This window comes from Stigmatopora nigra, chromosome 1 (genome assembly GCF_051989575.1).
Source record: "Stigmatopora nigra isolate UIUO_SnigA chromosome 1, RoL_Snig_1.1, whole genome shotgun sequence".
Classification (NCBI taxonomy): Eukaryota; Metazoa; Chordata; class Actinopteri; order Syngnathiformes; family Syngnathidae; genus Stigmatopora; species Stigmatopora nigra.
Genome location: NC_135508.1, coordinates 18,697,527 through 18,714,596, shown reverse-complemented (window position 1 = coordinate 18,714,596; position 17,070 = coordinate 18,697,527). Strand labels below are relative to the sequence as shown.

Here is a 17,070-nt window from a genome sequence, read left to right as displayed (position 1 = left end):
CCTGCAATGCCCAAAACAAAATAAACATTTACTGGAGTCTACTTGTTTCGCATTAATTTAATTGACTTAATTTAAATTATGCATTTTACTTCCAATGACAGATTTTAAAAAAATAACTCAAATTTGTTGTGCATATGAAGGCCAAACAAAAAGATGAGGTATTTTGCAGTTAAGACAGTCTTCTGTATTGACGGTTTAAAACAGTTTGCCTGCAGACGAGTAAATCGCCACAAGAAGGCAGCAAATTACCATTCGAAATGCACATACTCTGGGACTTTGCCATTCAATACTTGACAAACTAACATCAGATGAAGAGATTTGTCTGATCTATGAATTACCCTAGCAGTAAGATCATGAATGGATTTTTCCACAGTCCCATATCTGGAGCCACTGAAATATTTGAATGATGTTGCTAAATGCATGAATATTTTTGTGTGGTTTTATCTATACCTTCTTATATTATATGCCTCATTTGTCTGAGTCTGGATCCTAAATTCTTAAATAAAGCAGATAGAAAGTTCCCCCCAACACTGTACAATCAACAACAACAACAAAAAATTAACTCTACGGCAAATACCGGAAGCTGCGGTTTCCAGATTTGAACATTTAAAACAATAGGGGAAAGAAACAGATCTTAGCTGTTGTTCTACAGCAAAGCACAATAAAATATTTAAGTATGTGTAACTGGTCTGAGGGTGACAATATAATTCTTCTGGGCTCATTGTCAAACCTCTCCATCCAGGGTTCAAATCTAAGCCGACATCTTGGCCCAGTCTAACCTCCACTGCCTCAATTTTAGGTTCTCAGGGATTAAGCAAATGCAGTTTGCTCGCTAAGAAATTGCAGGTTCGCTTGTTTCTTCTTCTGACAGATTTTCCCTTGGCTACGGCAACGTGTTGAGGTTAGCAAACTCCAGATCTATCTGAAGCGACGAGGCTTGTAGCGTCGCAGGAGAACCTCATAGGCATTTTGAATCTTCACAAATGTCGCTTCGGCGTTTTTGCTGGGATTCTGGTCAGGATGCCATGTTTTGGCGAGCTCCCGATAACCACGAGTGATCTCTTCAAGTGAGGCCTCTGCTCCCAATGATAACATCTGCAAGAGCACATACCATGTGATAATGGTTAGACTTTACATTAAGAATTAGTTCAATTACTTGTGTTATTGATTTCAATGTTTGAAGATTTTTGAGGTATAGAAGTCTTTTGTGCTGCAAGTGTGGTTTGATATGAAATTACTGACCTTCAGTGCTTCTTTTTCCTGTTCAGTGTAGTCTTTAAGGAGTATTTCCAGCATTTTCTTCCAGGCCTCTTCATAATAGTTTCCTCCAGTCAAAAAGCACATCACACGATATGGCATTAGGAGAATGTACTCCATTACATTTCTGAGCCAAGGAAGGAACCAAAAAATCTTTAGCAGGGCCGCCATGCAGTCAGACAGGTAATACAAAGTGGCAGTGGTGTTATTGAAAACACAATAGGCCAATGGAGCAGAGAAAGCCAGCCAAGCTAGAGTCAACCTGCAAAGCCGGATACCTAAAAGTGCGAGACAGTTTGAAAATAAACATGATATTTTAAATATTCATTGGAGTACCATAGACTGATTTGATGTGATTGAAACATGTTTGTCCTACCGAGGTCCTGTTTATTTCCTCTCTGGGGTTTCTTGTACCTGCAATGCTGTGTGGCAGTGATACTGGCTGCCAAGCTAATGGGCAAAGGGGATAAGGCGCTACCATTGAAGAGTAGAGAGGTTACGAGACAAGCCGTGAGAGTTTTGGGGAGATCAGAGGTTTGGTGCCCAATAGTGGACACCAAATGCACCCCCGCACCCACACACAGAGGCAGGACAAGCAAGTCGAAGAAATGAAGGGAGTTCAGTCCAATCAGGGCTACGGCACCAAAGTAGATCCCAACACACACCTGGCCAGCAAATCTAATTGGGTTTACAGGTGGAGGAGACGTGGCCATCGCGTACCTTCTCCTTTCCACCTTTGGGTCTTGATTTGCTTCAGCCACATACGTTGGAATACGGAGAAACTCTCTGATCCAGCCAACGCCAAAACCCCCCAGGGTGAGCATCCATAACAAAGCATGATTGTCTCTTCCTAAATAAAAGTGGTGAAGGCCGAAAGCCCCCCCCACCGCCCACAGGGCGTATGTGACCATGACACTTTTGACCATCTTAAGACCGCCAGGATTACTGCTGGTACATGTGAGAATTCCCCATGCTCAGGTAAAACCTAGGGGAAAAGACCCATGAATTTTAATTATAGTCTTTGATTTTTTTTACTTTGAAATTATGCTATAAAAAATGGTGATCATACACTGCTAGCCCTCCTAGTGGATTTGAGATCTATATCTATAAAAATTAACTTTATAAAATAACAATTGTCAAATAATGTATTAGTATTCTGATAAGGCCACTAAGCAAAATGATATTTTTTGAAAAATGCAGTGACTTCATTCACTGCCAGCGTAGAGTACTCTTAGCTCCAAATATAAACAATAGCCTTTATCTTAAAAGTTGATATGCAATACTACAGCAAGTGACTTAATATGAAAACAATCATAGCAGACTTGTTTAGAATACAATTCCATTCAAAAAGTGACAGAAAAGGATCAACGATAAAAGTAGAACTAAAATATCCTTCCTTTCTCAACAATCTTCAAACAGGAGATGTTGTCACATTCAAAATGAACTGCAGATTTTGTTAGACTGTTAGTATGCTATCCATTGGTTTTCTATTTATCAGCAGCAGAAATCCATTGGTTTTCTATTTCTCCACATGAACTAAGTAGCGCAGCAACAGAAAGCCAGACACGATTATCAATTCTGGTTGTGATGTCTCCGGAAGTTTTCAAAAGCAAGGTCTATGCACATGATATTTTACCATTTTATAGTAATTATTCAGTGTTCTTTACATAGCAGAAATTACATCAATGTATTATTTCCTGGGAGTGAATCAAAACATTTTAAGTATATGTACGCTTGAAAATTATGTTTTCTTTTGCTGTGTTTTTACTTACTGAGTCCAAATCTTGAAGTCCTTGTAATGATCATTACGTTGTCAGTCCCACTACGGTTGACGTTGCAACAGGTTGGACTTTGGATCATGACAATGAAACTGGCTTAGTCAGCACGTCATTCTCATCAACATTCAGGGCCTTCGATCAATCCAGTAGATAAGGAGTTTATTCACAAGCAAAATAAAAGATACACTCAAACACATTGTACATTTTTCATCACCCTTGTTATAATGTTACATTTTTTCTGTCACACACAGTTTTACAACATAAACATATTACAACACATGTGTAAGTAAATTGTATCTAAATGCAATTTACATTTGGGATTTGGCTCCAGCAACCCCCACGATCCTAATGAGGATATAGCGGTTCAGAAAATAAGATGACATCTTTACTCCAATGTGCAGTTTGAAGATAAACGTTTACCTGTGGCAGGCGCCTCAATTTAGCCCCGCCCCACAGTCCGAGTCCCGCCCCCTGACTTCTTAAGTGAGTTGGGTAGCATCGCGCTAGTAATGATAGCAAACACTCAACTGGACTGGAACCCATCCACGCACTAACATCAGCATTCCCGAAAAGATGCCCCATCCATATAAAGATTCAACGCTTTGAAATCCGGGCTTACAAACCCGCCTTTTCTGTTATGTTGTTGGAGAATGGAAACGGACGACGTGTCGGTGAGGGAGCAACTTTTCCACAACCGTGTCCGGGAGACCATCGTAAGTGCTGCTTTCACTCAATGATGCCAACGAACAGGCAATGTCTCACAAAAGTCAAATATGTTTTATTTTAAACCATTTGAAACAGTAAAGAGTCAGTCTATCGATCTTTTCCATGTGTGGAACTTAACTCGTCTAGGCGCATGAAATGTGTCTCCCAACCCCCTGAATGGGTGGGGGTCCACGGATGCAGCTGGTCGAGAGGAAATAACGTTTGGTGGCCCCAATGCTGCTTGCTTTTGACATCCCCGTTGCTTTTTATTCCTCTTTTCCTGTTTGTCCTACACGAGGACACGCTGACAAAGTATCCTCATGGCACACAGATAGACCTTTAACCCTTTGAGGGATATTAGTTATACCATATTAGACAGCTGTTTAAAAGTTATCACTCAGCAACTTTTAGTAGTTTTCGAGATTGTTTCTATATATTTTTAACTCAAACTTAAATACTACTTTTTCATTCATTCATTTTCTGAATCACTTCTCCTCACAAGGATTGCAGAGGGTGCTGGAGCCTATACCAGCTGGTTTCCTTATTATTTTCCCTTATTGTGTTCAGTTGATAGTGAAAAAGATGCTCACACGTACCTAGGAGCAATTGAGTGTTCATTCAGCCTAACCTGCATGTTTTTGCGATGTGTGAGAAACCGTGTACCTGAGGAAAACACACGCAAGGGGAGAACCATGCAAACTCCAAATAGTGAGTCCCACCCAGAGATCACACCCTCAACCCCAGAACTGCGGCCATCGCGCTAACCACTCACGATGGAGTGTCGCCACAGTACTGGGAAAAGCTAAACACACTGGTTATGGGCCCATTAATGGTGGATTTTGTTTTTCAATGTAGCTCATTTCTTGCCATTCATATCGGCATCTCCCAATCAAAATCAAAAACACATAGCTGCAGGAGATTTTAATCAGGCAAATCTCAAAACTGTTCTGCTGAAATTTTACCAAAACGTGAATTGTCCAACATGAGAGGATAAAACTCTGGATCCTATTTACTCGAACATCAAAGGTGCACACAGCCATACCATGCACACATTTAGTCAGATCATGCCTCTTTGCTCTTAGCCCCAGTTTACACTGCCTTTAGCCGACAATCAAAGGCACAAAGGCGAACCATTATCACATGGCTTGACGATGCCCTCCCCCGACTCCATGACTGCTTTGAACGGACACAGTGGGAAACTTTCCACCATGAGGACCTGAGAACCTTCACAGTCACAGTACTGTCTTACATCGAATACTTCATAGTTACGGTCACTGTGGAGAAGATCGTCGAAGGGCTGAGCTGTGACTTCTGCAGACTCTGATGTGGTACTGACAGAGGACCTCAACAACCTTTTTGCCCACCTCAACTTCCAGTACATCCCACACCAAGCTTGAGAAGAAGCTCCACTCCACTGATTGTGGAGGTAGTGGATGTGAAATGTGTTTAATAAAAATCAAACACAGAAATACACTGGTTATAGCCCCAAATAACCAACTAATGTGGATTTTGTTTTTCATAGTATGTAGCTCATTGCATGACATTCATATTGGCCCCTCCCAATCAAAATGCATTGGACACCTCGTGCCATCAATGGCAGCCAATGACTTCAATGAGTCCCATGTGAGCGTTACAAAAGGACAAGAAATCATAATCTCTATGTAAAGGTAGTGTAGTCTAGGTTTTTGCAGTGGATATACTGTTTATACTCTAACTCGCCTAGAACTGTTATGATAAATACTATATAAATGTATTGTTTAATGGTAGAAATGATCATTGGGTATTTGGTAATACATAAAATTAATTTGTTTTGAATGTAATATTAAAAATATTTGTTTTAATACACCCAAAATAATTTAAGTGAAAAATGATATTACTGTACTCCATTGACAAAGAATGAGTACTCTTTGAATTACCAAAAATTCCAGTCACAAACAAAAAAAAAGGCTAGGTTTTATTCATAGAAGGGATTGTCTATTTCAGTGTATCCCAACCTTTTTTGAGCCGTGGCACACTTTTTGCATTGAAAGAAATCTCAAGGGACACCACCATCTGAAAATCTTTGTCGCCTATATTTATAATAGTTATTCTCATCGAAGTTTTATCAGCAGAAATCGCATCCAAAATTATTCCAAAATCAAATTTTTCACAATGACCCAATGTCACGAAAATTTGGCCTGTGGACCCTGAACAACTTCCGGTTTGAGTGATGCAAATAACCAAGTAAAGTTATTGATCGCATCATTTTATGATTTTTCTCCAAATATTACTTAAATCTCCTAATATTACCCAAAAAATGTGCTCACACAGACTTCACGCCGGCAAAAGTTGATGCCCTAGAAACCAGACAACTTCCGTTTCGACTAAGAGAAAGAGCAAAAAATTACTGTTTGACAACTTGAATCTAATAATAGTATAATCTACAATTTAACGTCCATCATATTTTGATTTGAACCTTGTAATAGTTCCATTTTAATCTCCTTATATTCATATGAATTTTTCTCTCTCAATATCACATTGTATGACTTCTTGCAATTTCCCACGGCACACCTGACCATTGCTCACGGCACACCAGTGTGCCCCGGCACAGTGGTTGGGAAACACTGGTCTATTTTATACTTGTTATGATCATATTGGCTTTATTTAGCCGTGGCTGGCTTCATTTCCTCACACGATAAGTTCAGAAGCTCAACCTACCAGCTGGCTGGCCTTTTCATGTGGAGTTTGCATATTTCACACATTCCTGACTGAGATTCCGTCGTGCGTTTTTAACTTCCTTACACCAGAAATAATTGACCACTGTGAGTGCTTTTCTCAAGTGTAATTGAAATTATTTCCTAATTTCTTTCTTATGAACACATGCTTGTTGGAGCAGGAAAAAATGCTGGCTGGTTGACTTGACTGTAACTACTTGGCTCAAAGTATCAAATGGCCTAACCCCTTAGTAAAATGTAGACTCCTACAACTGTGTATGACCCAGGGTATCCTTATATCTAAACCCAACTATGCCCAGGTACAGCATGAATTGCTCACACAGAAAACACTGGTGATTGACATATATATCAGGCCAATGTTTGGAAATTTGACAAATATCAGTGTCAGCCTTTTTCAATCTGACACGCTGATATGAAAAAATCAATTTATAATTGGGTTATTTTGGTTTAGATGCAGGCACGCCTCCCTCCTGCCCGTCATCTCAGCCTCTAACATAAACGACTAAATGCTCGTTAAATTGGTGGGTTTGATATTGTTGTGACTGCTATGCTTCAATTTGTGGCGACCTTTATTGGTAATAAACACACGTGACCCATGATGGAAGGGGAAGTACAGTACTTTTCAACAACATAAAACCACACTGGCAATTACTTCCTTTGGTAATAAGTTGACAGCATTTACCAAGATGAAGCATCTCGTTTAATTTCAATTTCTGATTGATTTATATGCCCTAGTCAATGGTCACATGCTAAACACAACATAGCATAACCATTCCAAATGTGTTCAAATTCCAAATGTTATTTTGTCATACATGAAAGAAGTGTAAAAAAAAACTCAAAAGAAGTTGTGCAACTTTGTCATCTGTCCTAAATTTCTTCATTTTTTTTTCAAAGGAATCCCCAATCATTTGATTCCAAATTTGCCATGATTCATTTGAGATTCGCAATTATTTTTTTTGTATTGGTAGACAACAAACTTATTTAATACAAAAATCACATACGACGAAGGACTCCCCATCCTTGGCAGAGGTACTCAACGTTCCAATGTCGAAATGTCATTGAAGTAGATTCCAGAGCCACCTACAGATCACACCCTGTGCCTAGTAAAAAACTTTTGAAAAGTTTGGCACTTGGCATGTAATGTGCAACAAATAATAAAATACTGACTAAGACATTAAGGTCACACCCTGAACCTAGGAATCGAGTTCAAGAATTTCTGATGAAAAACTCCAAATAAGATATGTCAGCTGATGTGTACTTTATCTTGTGTACTTTGCTAGGTGTTTTCTTGGGATATGTACACATCGATCCTCGACTCTGATTTTACTTTTTCTTTTCCTCCCACTTTCCAAAAACATCCACAGTAGGCTGGTTGAACACCCTAAGTTGCCCCAAGGTATAAGTGTAACCATGAATGGCTGTCTGTCTTCTTGTGCCCTGCAATTGACTGGCCACTGATTTAGGGTGTCCCCTGCATGGGTCCCGTAATTGGCTCGGATAGGCTCTATCAATCCCTGCGACCCTTGTGACATTAACTGGTTCAGAAAATGAATGAATGAAACAATCTGTTATTTTATCTCATCAATCATGTCATTTATGTGAAAACCTGGTGTTCATTTTAATAGTATGTTTGCAGTCCCGCAGGCTGAAACACTCCATTTGCAATGTATACAGGCATGATCGCGATGCATTTCTAAACTTGATTGAAGGCTTGCCTGCATTTATGAGGTCACTTTTTCATTCAGTCAGCATGACATTGGTGAGAGGGGAAAAATGGAAATGTAGTTGAGCATGTTTAGACACTGCAGGTGATTTATGTAAGCCAATACTATGGCTTCAGTGGTGAACTGAATTAGAGAAGCCCTCGAGAAGATGCGTTGATAGATGTTGGCTTTGTTTTGGGCTATTTGCTAAACCAACATTGTGATAATGTATACCTGCCTCATTCTGGGGCAAAATGCAGAGACCCAATCGACCAACAGAGCATGAACAATAGATTTGACCTAAATATTTGAGTCTTATGTCAAACAGTGTTATCAGCAGGCACCCTATTGTGACATAGAATATTAGACCTCATTTCACTGTTAATCTCTCTTGTACAGCTCTGTCACTCATTTTGAGTTTTGTTTTAATGAGGTAATCTTTCTCCATCTGTTTGCAGACATGTGATTTTTTTTCATTTCTATGATGGATGCACTTCAAATGTTATGTCTTTCTGTGTTTTGCAGATATGTGTACTTCTGTTTACATGCCTCTACATCTTGTCTTACCTCATACTCGCACGCTTCAAGAAGACCGCAGAGTTTGTCACTGGTAAGTAAATTTGTTTATGGATTATGAAAACAATGTGTGGTGTTTCATCAACTATTCTTTATCTAAGTAAGTATGCTAAGTGTGTAGACATTTAGGTTAGGCCAGTCTGCAAAAAGCCATCTGTGGGGGGGAGGGGATCCCAATGTGGTTAGCAATTTTCTCTTCTCCCCCGCAGTAAGTCTTACATTTGAATCTGCTATTTAATTGGATTTTAGATTTTACCATTCTCTATTTCTAAACTCAAATGTCTAATGAATCTGACATATCATTTAGTTCTTGATACACTGACCAATAAATGTGATTCTCATTACCACATGTGAGAAGATAGTAATGAGAATAATGCCTGTTGTGACGTGGAAAAAGGGATTGTGGCTTGGTTATAAGTGCAGAATAGGAAGAATTTACAGGAAAGTAGTTGTTAGGCCACACATTTTGAGCAAGCAAGAACCATTGTTTAAGAATGTCATCATCTTTTGAACAAGTATACATGTCAGCAGAAATAATGTTGTTACAGAACATGAACATAATTTCATTTTTCGGCTATAAAAGTGGAGACGCTTTTAAATGCCAGAAGTTCTTTTATCTAACCAAATGAGTGTTTTAGATAGTTTGCCATCACTCGTGGTGTCAGATACACACAAAAAGACTTTGTCTGCATCCAAAATGAATAAGAACGCGACACCAGTTTCGTTTGTCGCTATTTTATTTTTGCATCTTATCTCAGTTTGGGTCCATCACCATTTAAGTGGTGTGCTGAAATTGTCCCTTTTTATGTTGTACACAAACATGAGAATACTTGTCATTGATATGTAACAGTCTCTAAGCGAGTATGAGTAACGTTTGTTCCCTACTTTAATTGCGCTTATTTTTTCTCTCTGAAGATGGGGAATCTAATAATGATGTATGCTTGGCTTGTCTTAAACTTTTAGGACTCTTGCATCCAATACATAATTAGAGAAAAAGACTTTCCATTTAAACTAACAAACCTCGCAGCCCAGAACTGATAAACCCCTTCAGACATCCTGGCTGATGGCCCGTAAACTATGGTAGGCACCATGTAGTTTGAGTATATTTGACATTGAATAGGTCTCAAAATGTTAGGCTATGGGAGTGTCATTTTCTGTATTTTACACTATTTTTTCTGTTATCCTAATTTTAAGATATTCCTGATTTGCATATTTACGTCCTCTGAACCACCATTTTAAACCTAAAGGCCATTTCTATGTACTAAAAGACCATTTTTAACTTTATTTTCCTGCAGTGCCGTGTAAAATATATTTTCTAGCATCCTGTTGTGTTTGCATGAATGTAAATTTAACTTGTATATACCACTATAGTTGAGATTTGGTGTGGATGGAAGACTGGAGGTACAGAAGGTGTGTATGGTGTCATGCAACTCTGTCTCGAGGCAGTGTCCCTGGGAATTAACACACGGAAGGGGGCGGTGAAGAATGTTGTTTCAAGATAAACACCAAGTTGTACTTTTGACTTGTAGCTTCAGGCTCTTTTTACACTGACACAACCATCTTGAAATTTTTTCAATCAACAAAAAATCCAACAAGACTTTTTTTCCAGCAATTGCCAGTGTTTCAGTGTCAGGATGGTCAGAAATGACCATCAGTTGTTTACTTAGATGCGCACCGGTATTATATGTTTCTGTGAACTCCTATTTAGCAGAGGTTTTGGCTTTATTTTGGTAGGATTGGACGATTACATTTCAGCCGGTTGTTTAAACATGTGGCAGTCACAGAGGTAAATATGGTCTTGACATGCAACCTATTTTAATATGCGTCTTCATTCATAGCTCTGTAAGAGAAACTGCTATCTCGAAAGTTTTCATCTACTGACGTCAACATTTTCTGTGTTTTTGTTGTCAAACGTGCAAAAATCCTGTTTGCATTTCTTTGGGCTTACGGAGTTGGCAGTTATATAATCAATTTAATATCTAGCCTTCATTGAAAGCAGCTGTAGGATGTCCAACGGGCCAAGTGTCTTAACTGAGCTGTGACTGGGTGGACTTCTTTACATGTTGTGGAATCTTGGATAATTGTGTGTTCAAATCCACGGAAATAACAATAACCCTACAGCTAAATAATGAATGAGTAATGCAATTCTCTGACGTCATTTATGAAATTGAGGAGTCAAAAACTTGTTTTTGCTCCGCAGGCATATGTTCATATGCCTATGTTGCTGTTGATACAGTATAATGAGTGTTGAAACATTATGAAGTATTTCAAAATAGTATATACATGGGAACGTCTTGGCATTCTCAATTACTCATCTGTTGGTGTTTTTTTGTGCGTGTCAAACTGAAGACTTCAGTCCAATACTTGAACAGAATGTTCTCACACGTGTACCCTCCCTCACGCCCCTCTCCGAGGCCACTGACAAGGTTGACTTTTTCCATTCCTGTGGACTGCTGCCACTATGCCTTCCACTATATATATCTGTTGTGCATATAGAACATTTCACATACATCCTTCAGATTATCCATTTCTCATCCCAATAAAGGCTAGCAAATATATTACCACTCAAAATGTTATATTTAAGATAAGAAACAAGTTATTGTTGATTAAAAAATAATAATAATCAATCACTATGCTCTCTTTCAGATGATATTGAGGATGCAACTGTCAACAAAATTGCGTAAGTAAAAAGCTTGTAATGATTAACTGAGTCGGGGCAATCTGTTCTCACTCACCTATGTTGATTGGTGTCTGTGTGAGTGAGCAGAGATGCATGCACTAGGTTTATTGCCTGGTTGACTGTGGGCCTGATTGGATAGGATTGTGAACAGTCCAATATTCGTTTGATCTTTGTCCTTACACGCTGGCACTTGCCTTGCTTCTGTTGGCCACCTTACTCTTTCACCTATATATGTTACTTTACCAGACCAGTTTCAATGTATAAGTGTGTGTTATTTGTGTATAAGTGTGCACGTGTGTGTATTAGTACTATATACACACGTACACATTTTTTAGTTTGTCCCGTACCCACAGACTCTGGCTGTGCACATTCACGCTGTCCGTTGCGCTATGTGCGGTGTTGCTGCTTCCCATCTCGATTTTGTCCAATGAGGTCCTGCTCACATTTCCACAGAGCTACTACATGCAATGGCTCAATGGATCCCTTATCCACGGTGCGTTTCTTCATTTGATATCCTCCTATTCCAAATGTCAGGAACTGTCAATCCTTCTGTCCTTTTAAGATGTTAATTTAGATGTTTAAATGTAGATTTAAATGTGTCTCTTTATATGGTGTTTAGTGTAATGTGACCTTTTTATATAGAACCAAAGTGTGCCTCCCAGCGGTTCACTGCACAACTGCAGTGGAAGTGAAAACTTGAAAATATTCCTCCTTTTTGTCAGGTTTGTGGAACCTAGTGTTCCTTTGCTCTAATTTGTCCCTGGTCTTCCTCATGCCATTTGCCTACTTCTTCACTGAATCAGAGGGATTTGTCGGCTCAAAAAAGGTAAGAGTGAATCTTTGACTACATTGAGCCTGATTGCACAGGTGTTTGTTTGGAGAAATGTTGACAAATGTTTTGTTTGCGGCCAGGGAGTCATGGCACGAGTATATGAAGCTGTGGTTCTGCTGGTGCTGCTGGCTCTGCTAGTCTTGGGCATCGTTTGGGTGGCATCAGCCCTTCTGCATGACAATATGGCAAGGAAGAGCCTCTATGGTAAGTCTTTAGTATAAGATTCACGTTTGATCTGTGGCCACTTCTTCTGTAAACATCTACATTTGTCTACTTGTGAATTACAGACCTGTGGGAGTATTACCTTCCCTACTTGTACTCTGGTATCTCGTTTTTTGGAGTGCTGCTGCTCCTGTGTAGGTCTCACTCACAATTTATTTCTGAATTTGAAACTAACCTTCACTGATTTTTTTTAGTATAACCTGTATGTTTTGGCTTTCTTCAGTGTGCACACCTTTTGGGTTATCTCGGATGTTCAGTGTCACAGGCAGCCTGTTGGTCAAACCTCGGGTAAGTCACAAAAGTAAGAGGTGCAGTCCTCAACATTTACTTGACAACTACAGTATTTTCCGCATTATGTGACACACCCTAGTATAAGATGCACATTCACCTAATGGCCTATTAATATTTGTTTCATAAATATATAAGGCACACCAGATTAGAAGATGCAGTAGTAGTAATAGTTAGTGATGGTGGTGGTGGTAGTGCTCGCAGTAGTAAAGGATTGTTATTCATCCAGTAGATGAAGCTGTAGTAGAAGCAATAGTACAAGTGGTTAGTTGTTATTCATCAACTAGATGGAGCTGTGCTACAGGAAATTTCAAACAATGATTGACCAATGTTCATTCATACATATGGCACATTGTATTATAAGGCGCATTATAGTGCAGAAAATAATTGTTATGGGCTCTCTTAGCTTTTTGAAGATGTGGAAGACGCTCTCAGTTGCACGACGTTTGAGGAGGACTCGCTCTCCAGGAAACTGAAGTGTGAGTAGTAGCTCCCCAAACATCTCGTGTGTGTTTTTGTTTATTTATTTATTCAATTTTTATGGGGACATTTTTTCTGGTTAAAGGTGCCAGTTCTCAGTCGTGCTGGGTCCAACTGAATATCGAAGCCATCAAGAAGGAGCACCAAGCAGTTCGGACAAAGCGCATTGCCTTAGGTACGTTTGACTTCCTCTGCCAATGTGCCAAGTCGTTGTTTTCTCAACTTTATTTTGTCTTTACAGAAACACGAAGGAAAGCTTCGCCTTGGCAGAGAAACTTAGGTTATCCACTAGCTATGCTTACGCTCCTCGCCCTTACAGTGAGTGTTTATGTTCTCGCACACTGTTTGAAGCCAGGAGATGGGATGCAGTGTAATAATTGTGTATTCTCAGGTGTTGTGCGTTCTGATGGTTTGTTTTAATGTGCTGGAGTTGCTCCTTGATGACTCTGCAATGCCCAGAGGGATGGAAGTAAGAATTTAGTGGAGGAAAACTGTTTCGTAGCATGTATACAAGTGTATGTATACAAAATATGAAACACTTTTCTTGTCAGGATCCTCATCTCGGGATGGCCTCCTTCTCAATGTTTGGCTCATTGGGTGCAGCAGTCCAAGTAGTCCTAATACTGTATCCTTTCATTAATTGTGATGTTATTATACAGTATCACACATAGTAAGCAGCAGTTTGTTGTCTTGTGTGGAGCCATATTTATTCAGGCTGGTACATTTTTGGAAGAACTCTACATTTCTATATTGTCTTAATCATGATCGATAGATATCTCATGGTGTCCTCAATCGTGGGATTCTATAGCTCACCCCTCTTCACCAGCTTGGTGCCCCGTGCACAGGACACGCACCTGACACAGGTATCCCAAAAGCTTCTTGAATATGCTTTTTACTTAGTCAAGTTAAATATAAAATTTTGTGTTTGTTTTATTCAACCTCATTCATTGTTGAAATGTTGGTATTAAAAAAGAATTTATTGTTCTAATTCCAAGCATTAAGGGGTCATATATTTAAAAAAATGATGATAAATCTGTTTTTTTTTTTTTGGAGAATTATGGGGGGGGGGGGGGGGGTCTCAGTCTTTGGTTTTGACCAAGAATTTGCATTCTGATGCACCCTTTTTTACTTGGTTAATTGTAGCTACTAAGAGCTTAGATTTAACTCTTTGGTTGCCATGGATGACAGTTGATCTCTAATAAAGTTGAACTGAGAGTGGCTGGCAATGAGTGATCTTTAGGTGGTGAAAAGATGTATACATTATACATTAACAATACAGTTCAGGTACTCAAACAACCCATACTTATACTGTGAGAGCAAATAGTATTTTTATGAATTTTTTTTTAATTTTTTTTTTTTTACATAAACTGTAATCTTTTCTTTGCAGATGATTGCCAACTGTGTTTCGCTTCTCATTCTGAGCTCAGCCCTTCCAGTCTTTTCACGTACACTTGGTATGGATGAGTAGACCGGGAGCACCACACACATTTGACACATGTAGTTATGAAAGCGGCCACAAGAAGGCGTTTTTGTGTTGCTTACAAATCCAAAATCAAGTGCTTGACATTTCTTTTTTCTTGTAGGGATCACCCGTTTCGATCTGCTGGGAGACTTTGGCCGCTATAACTGGCTGGGAAACTTCTACGTGGTGTTCCTCTACAACATGCTGTTTGCTGGCCTCACCTCCGCCTCGTTGATCAAGACTGTCACGTGGGCAGTGCAGAGGGAGCTGATCCGTGCATTTGGTTGGTACCGTTTTCTTTGTGTAGCTTATGCTGATATTAAATGCACATGGACAGCCATCAGATTTTCCCAGCATCAGCCCCGTTTCCCTGTGGGTTGGTCGCTTTTCCTCAGATAGAAAGTATACAATTCTTACAGGAAGGTGTTAAAGGACAGGAGGAGAATCAAATCCCCATGGGGGTCCTTCAGGCCCACCGCCCAAAACTCGTCACAGCACGTACACACCCACAAATCCTCCACCCAAAATAAACAAGCCCCCAAAGCAAATCCACACACACACAAGCAGTGCCCCTTCCTTACCGTTCAGATAGCATCTCACCGCTAAGGCCACCTCACTTTTGTTCCAGCTAAACTACTATTTTCCTAGCTTTTTGGACTCCACCCTGCAATTGTGCTCAATTTGATTCCATTCTCTTCCTTTATAGGTCTCCACCGACTACCCTTAACTGTCTCGCGCTCCACTGTGCCGTTCAAGCTTCTCTTGGCAAGTGGACTGTCGAAAATCCAGTGACTTTCACCTCCACATCTTAAACAAAAGATGGAAAAAAAACAGCAACTAAGACCGGTCCCAAGCAGGGGTGAGTCAACTGGTGGGTTCACTGGTCAAAGATGTTGGACCAAAATATGAAAGCAGTGTTTGTGCATTCATAAAACAGGGTTCTGGCTCCCACAGGTCAAATGGGAATCTAGGCTGTGGAGCCCCCCCAAGTGGGTCTACAATGCTTCTGAAATGTGTGCAAGTCAGCAAAGCTATTTTCAAGCATTATGCTTTAGCTATGAGATCATTTCCTCTTCCTGTATGAGCTCGGTCTCGCTTTCTCAGTGACTTGCTCACAGTTGAAGGGTGTTTTACTATTTTAGGAGTGTAAATCTGACTTGCGGGTTGTCCGGCGAGTACTGGTGTACTGTGCAATCGTGGTCAGAAAATGGGCGATAGGGTGGTGTATTTTTAGTCTGTAAGGTATGCACTCCCTTATTTGTGTACATCTATTAGTTTTCTTTTATTTATTTATTTTTGATGCGCATGTTTACAAAGTCACAATTGTTGACTTACAAAACTGCACAGTTATAAAAAGCTTTAAACTTGGTTTTGCGCATTGATGGCAAAGCGAAAGATGGCGGGGAACATGAGACTTCAACCAACCAATCAAACTGTGAATTATAACACTATTTTGTGGGGAAGTGCAATAAGTAAAAAGCACACTTGCAATGTGTCAGTTTTTAGCTGCCTCTATTCGTGAATGTTTTTATTTTTTTTATTTTTATTGGAGCCAGTTTAAACTTTATCTTTTTTTTTTATCTTGAGCCTTTGTAAACGTTTCCACTTTTTCGCTGTATCAGCAGATTAGACGTTGCCGTGACCAGCAGGGGGCGTGGTATCTCAAATCCAATCTCCTGTGTTTTGTAGGCTTTCTCTGCCCTTTTTGACTTAATAACCTTAATTGATCACTTCGAATCTTGTCTTTTTTTTCTATACATATCTATATAGAAAAGCATACATCGTGCTGTATATGTATATGTATATGTATATGTATATGTATATGTATATGTATATGTATATGTATATGTATAAGTATATGTATAAGTATATGTATATGTATATGTATATGTATGCGTATATGTATGCGTATATGTATGCGTATATGTATATGTATATGTATGCGTATATGTATGCGTATATGTATGCGTATATGTATGCGTATATGTATGCGTATATGTATGCGTATATGTATGCGTATATGTATGCGTATATGTATGCGTATATGTATGCGTATATGTATGCGTATATGTATGCGTATATGTATGCGTATATGTATGCGTATATGTATGCGTATATGTATGCGTATATGTATGCGTATATGTATGCGTATATGTATGCGTATATGTATGCGTATATGTATGCGTATATGTATGCGTATATGTATGCGTATATGTATGCGTATATGTATGCGTATATGTATGCGTATATGTATGCGTATATGTATGCGTATATGTATGCGTATATGTATGCGTATATGTATGCGTATATGTATGCGTATATGTATGCGTATATGTATGCGTATGCGTATATATTAAATAAAAAAATACAAAA

General features: G+C 39.3%; 2 protein-coding genes across 3 annotated transcripts; one reads left to right on the top strand and one right to left on the bottom strand.

The window, feature by feature from the left end:
• Window positions 1-122: 122 nt before the first annotated feature.
• On the bottom strand, window positions 123-5,241 carry dnajc22 (DnaJ (Hsp40) homolog, subfamily C, member 22). Of its 2 annotated transcripts, XM_077716427.1 has the most exons (5): window positions 3,348-5,241; window positions 3,030-3,167; window positions 1,634-2,242; window positions 1,243-1,535; window positions 123-1,095 (listed from the first exon to the last, which is right to left on the bottom strand). In XM_077716427.1, exons 3-5 carry the CDS (start codon window positions 2,181-2,183, stop codon window positions 919-921), a joined length of 1,020 nt encoding a protein of 339 aa, XP_077572553.1. In that variant the 5' UTR covers window positions 2,184-2,242; window positions 3,030-3,167; window positions 3,348-5,241; the 3' UTR covers window positions 123-918. The 2 variants fall into 2 exon arrangements, with proteins under 2 accessions (XP_077572553.1, XP_077572545.1); XM_077716419.1 differs by having other exon boundaries at window positions 3,030-5,241.
• lmbr1l (limb development membrane protein 1-like) lies at window positions 3,491-16,577 on the top strand. The gene is made up of 17 exons (XM_077716382.1): window positions 3,491-3,748; window positions 8,683-8,767; window positions 11,380-11,413; window positions 11,767-11,906; window positions 12,136-12,239; window positions 12,326-12,449; window positions 12,533-12,601; window positions 12,691-12,755; window positions 13,162-13,234; window positions 13,321-13,410; window positions 13,477-13,553; window positions 13,627-13,704; window positions 13,787-13,860; window positions 14,008-14,098; window positions 14,623-14,689; window positions 14,819-14,980; window positions 15,404-16,577. Exons 1-17 carry the CDS (start codon window positions 3,686-3,688, stop codon window positions 15,487-15,489), a joined length of 1,482 nt encoding a protein of 493 aa, XP_077572508.1. The 5' UTR covers window positions 3,491-3,685; the 3' UTR covers window positions 15,490-16,577.
• The last annotated feature ends 493 nt before the right edge of the window (window positions 16,578-17,070 follow it).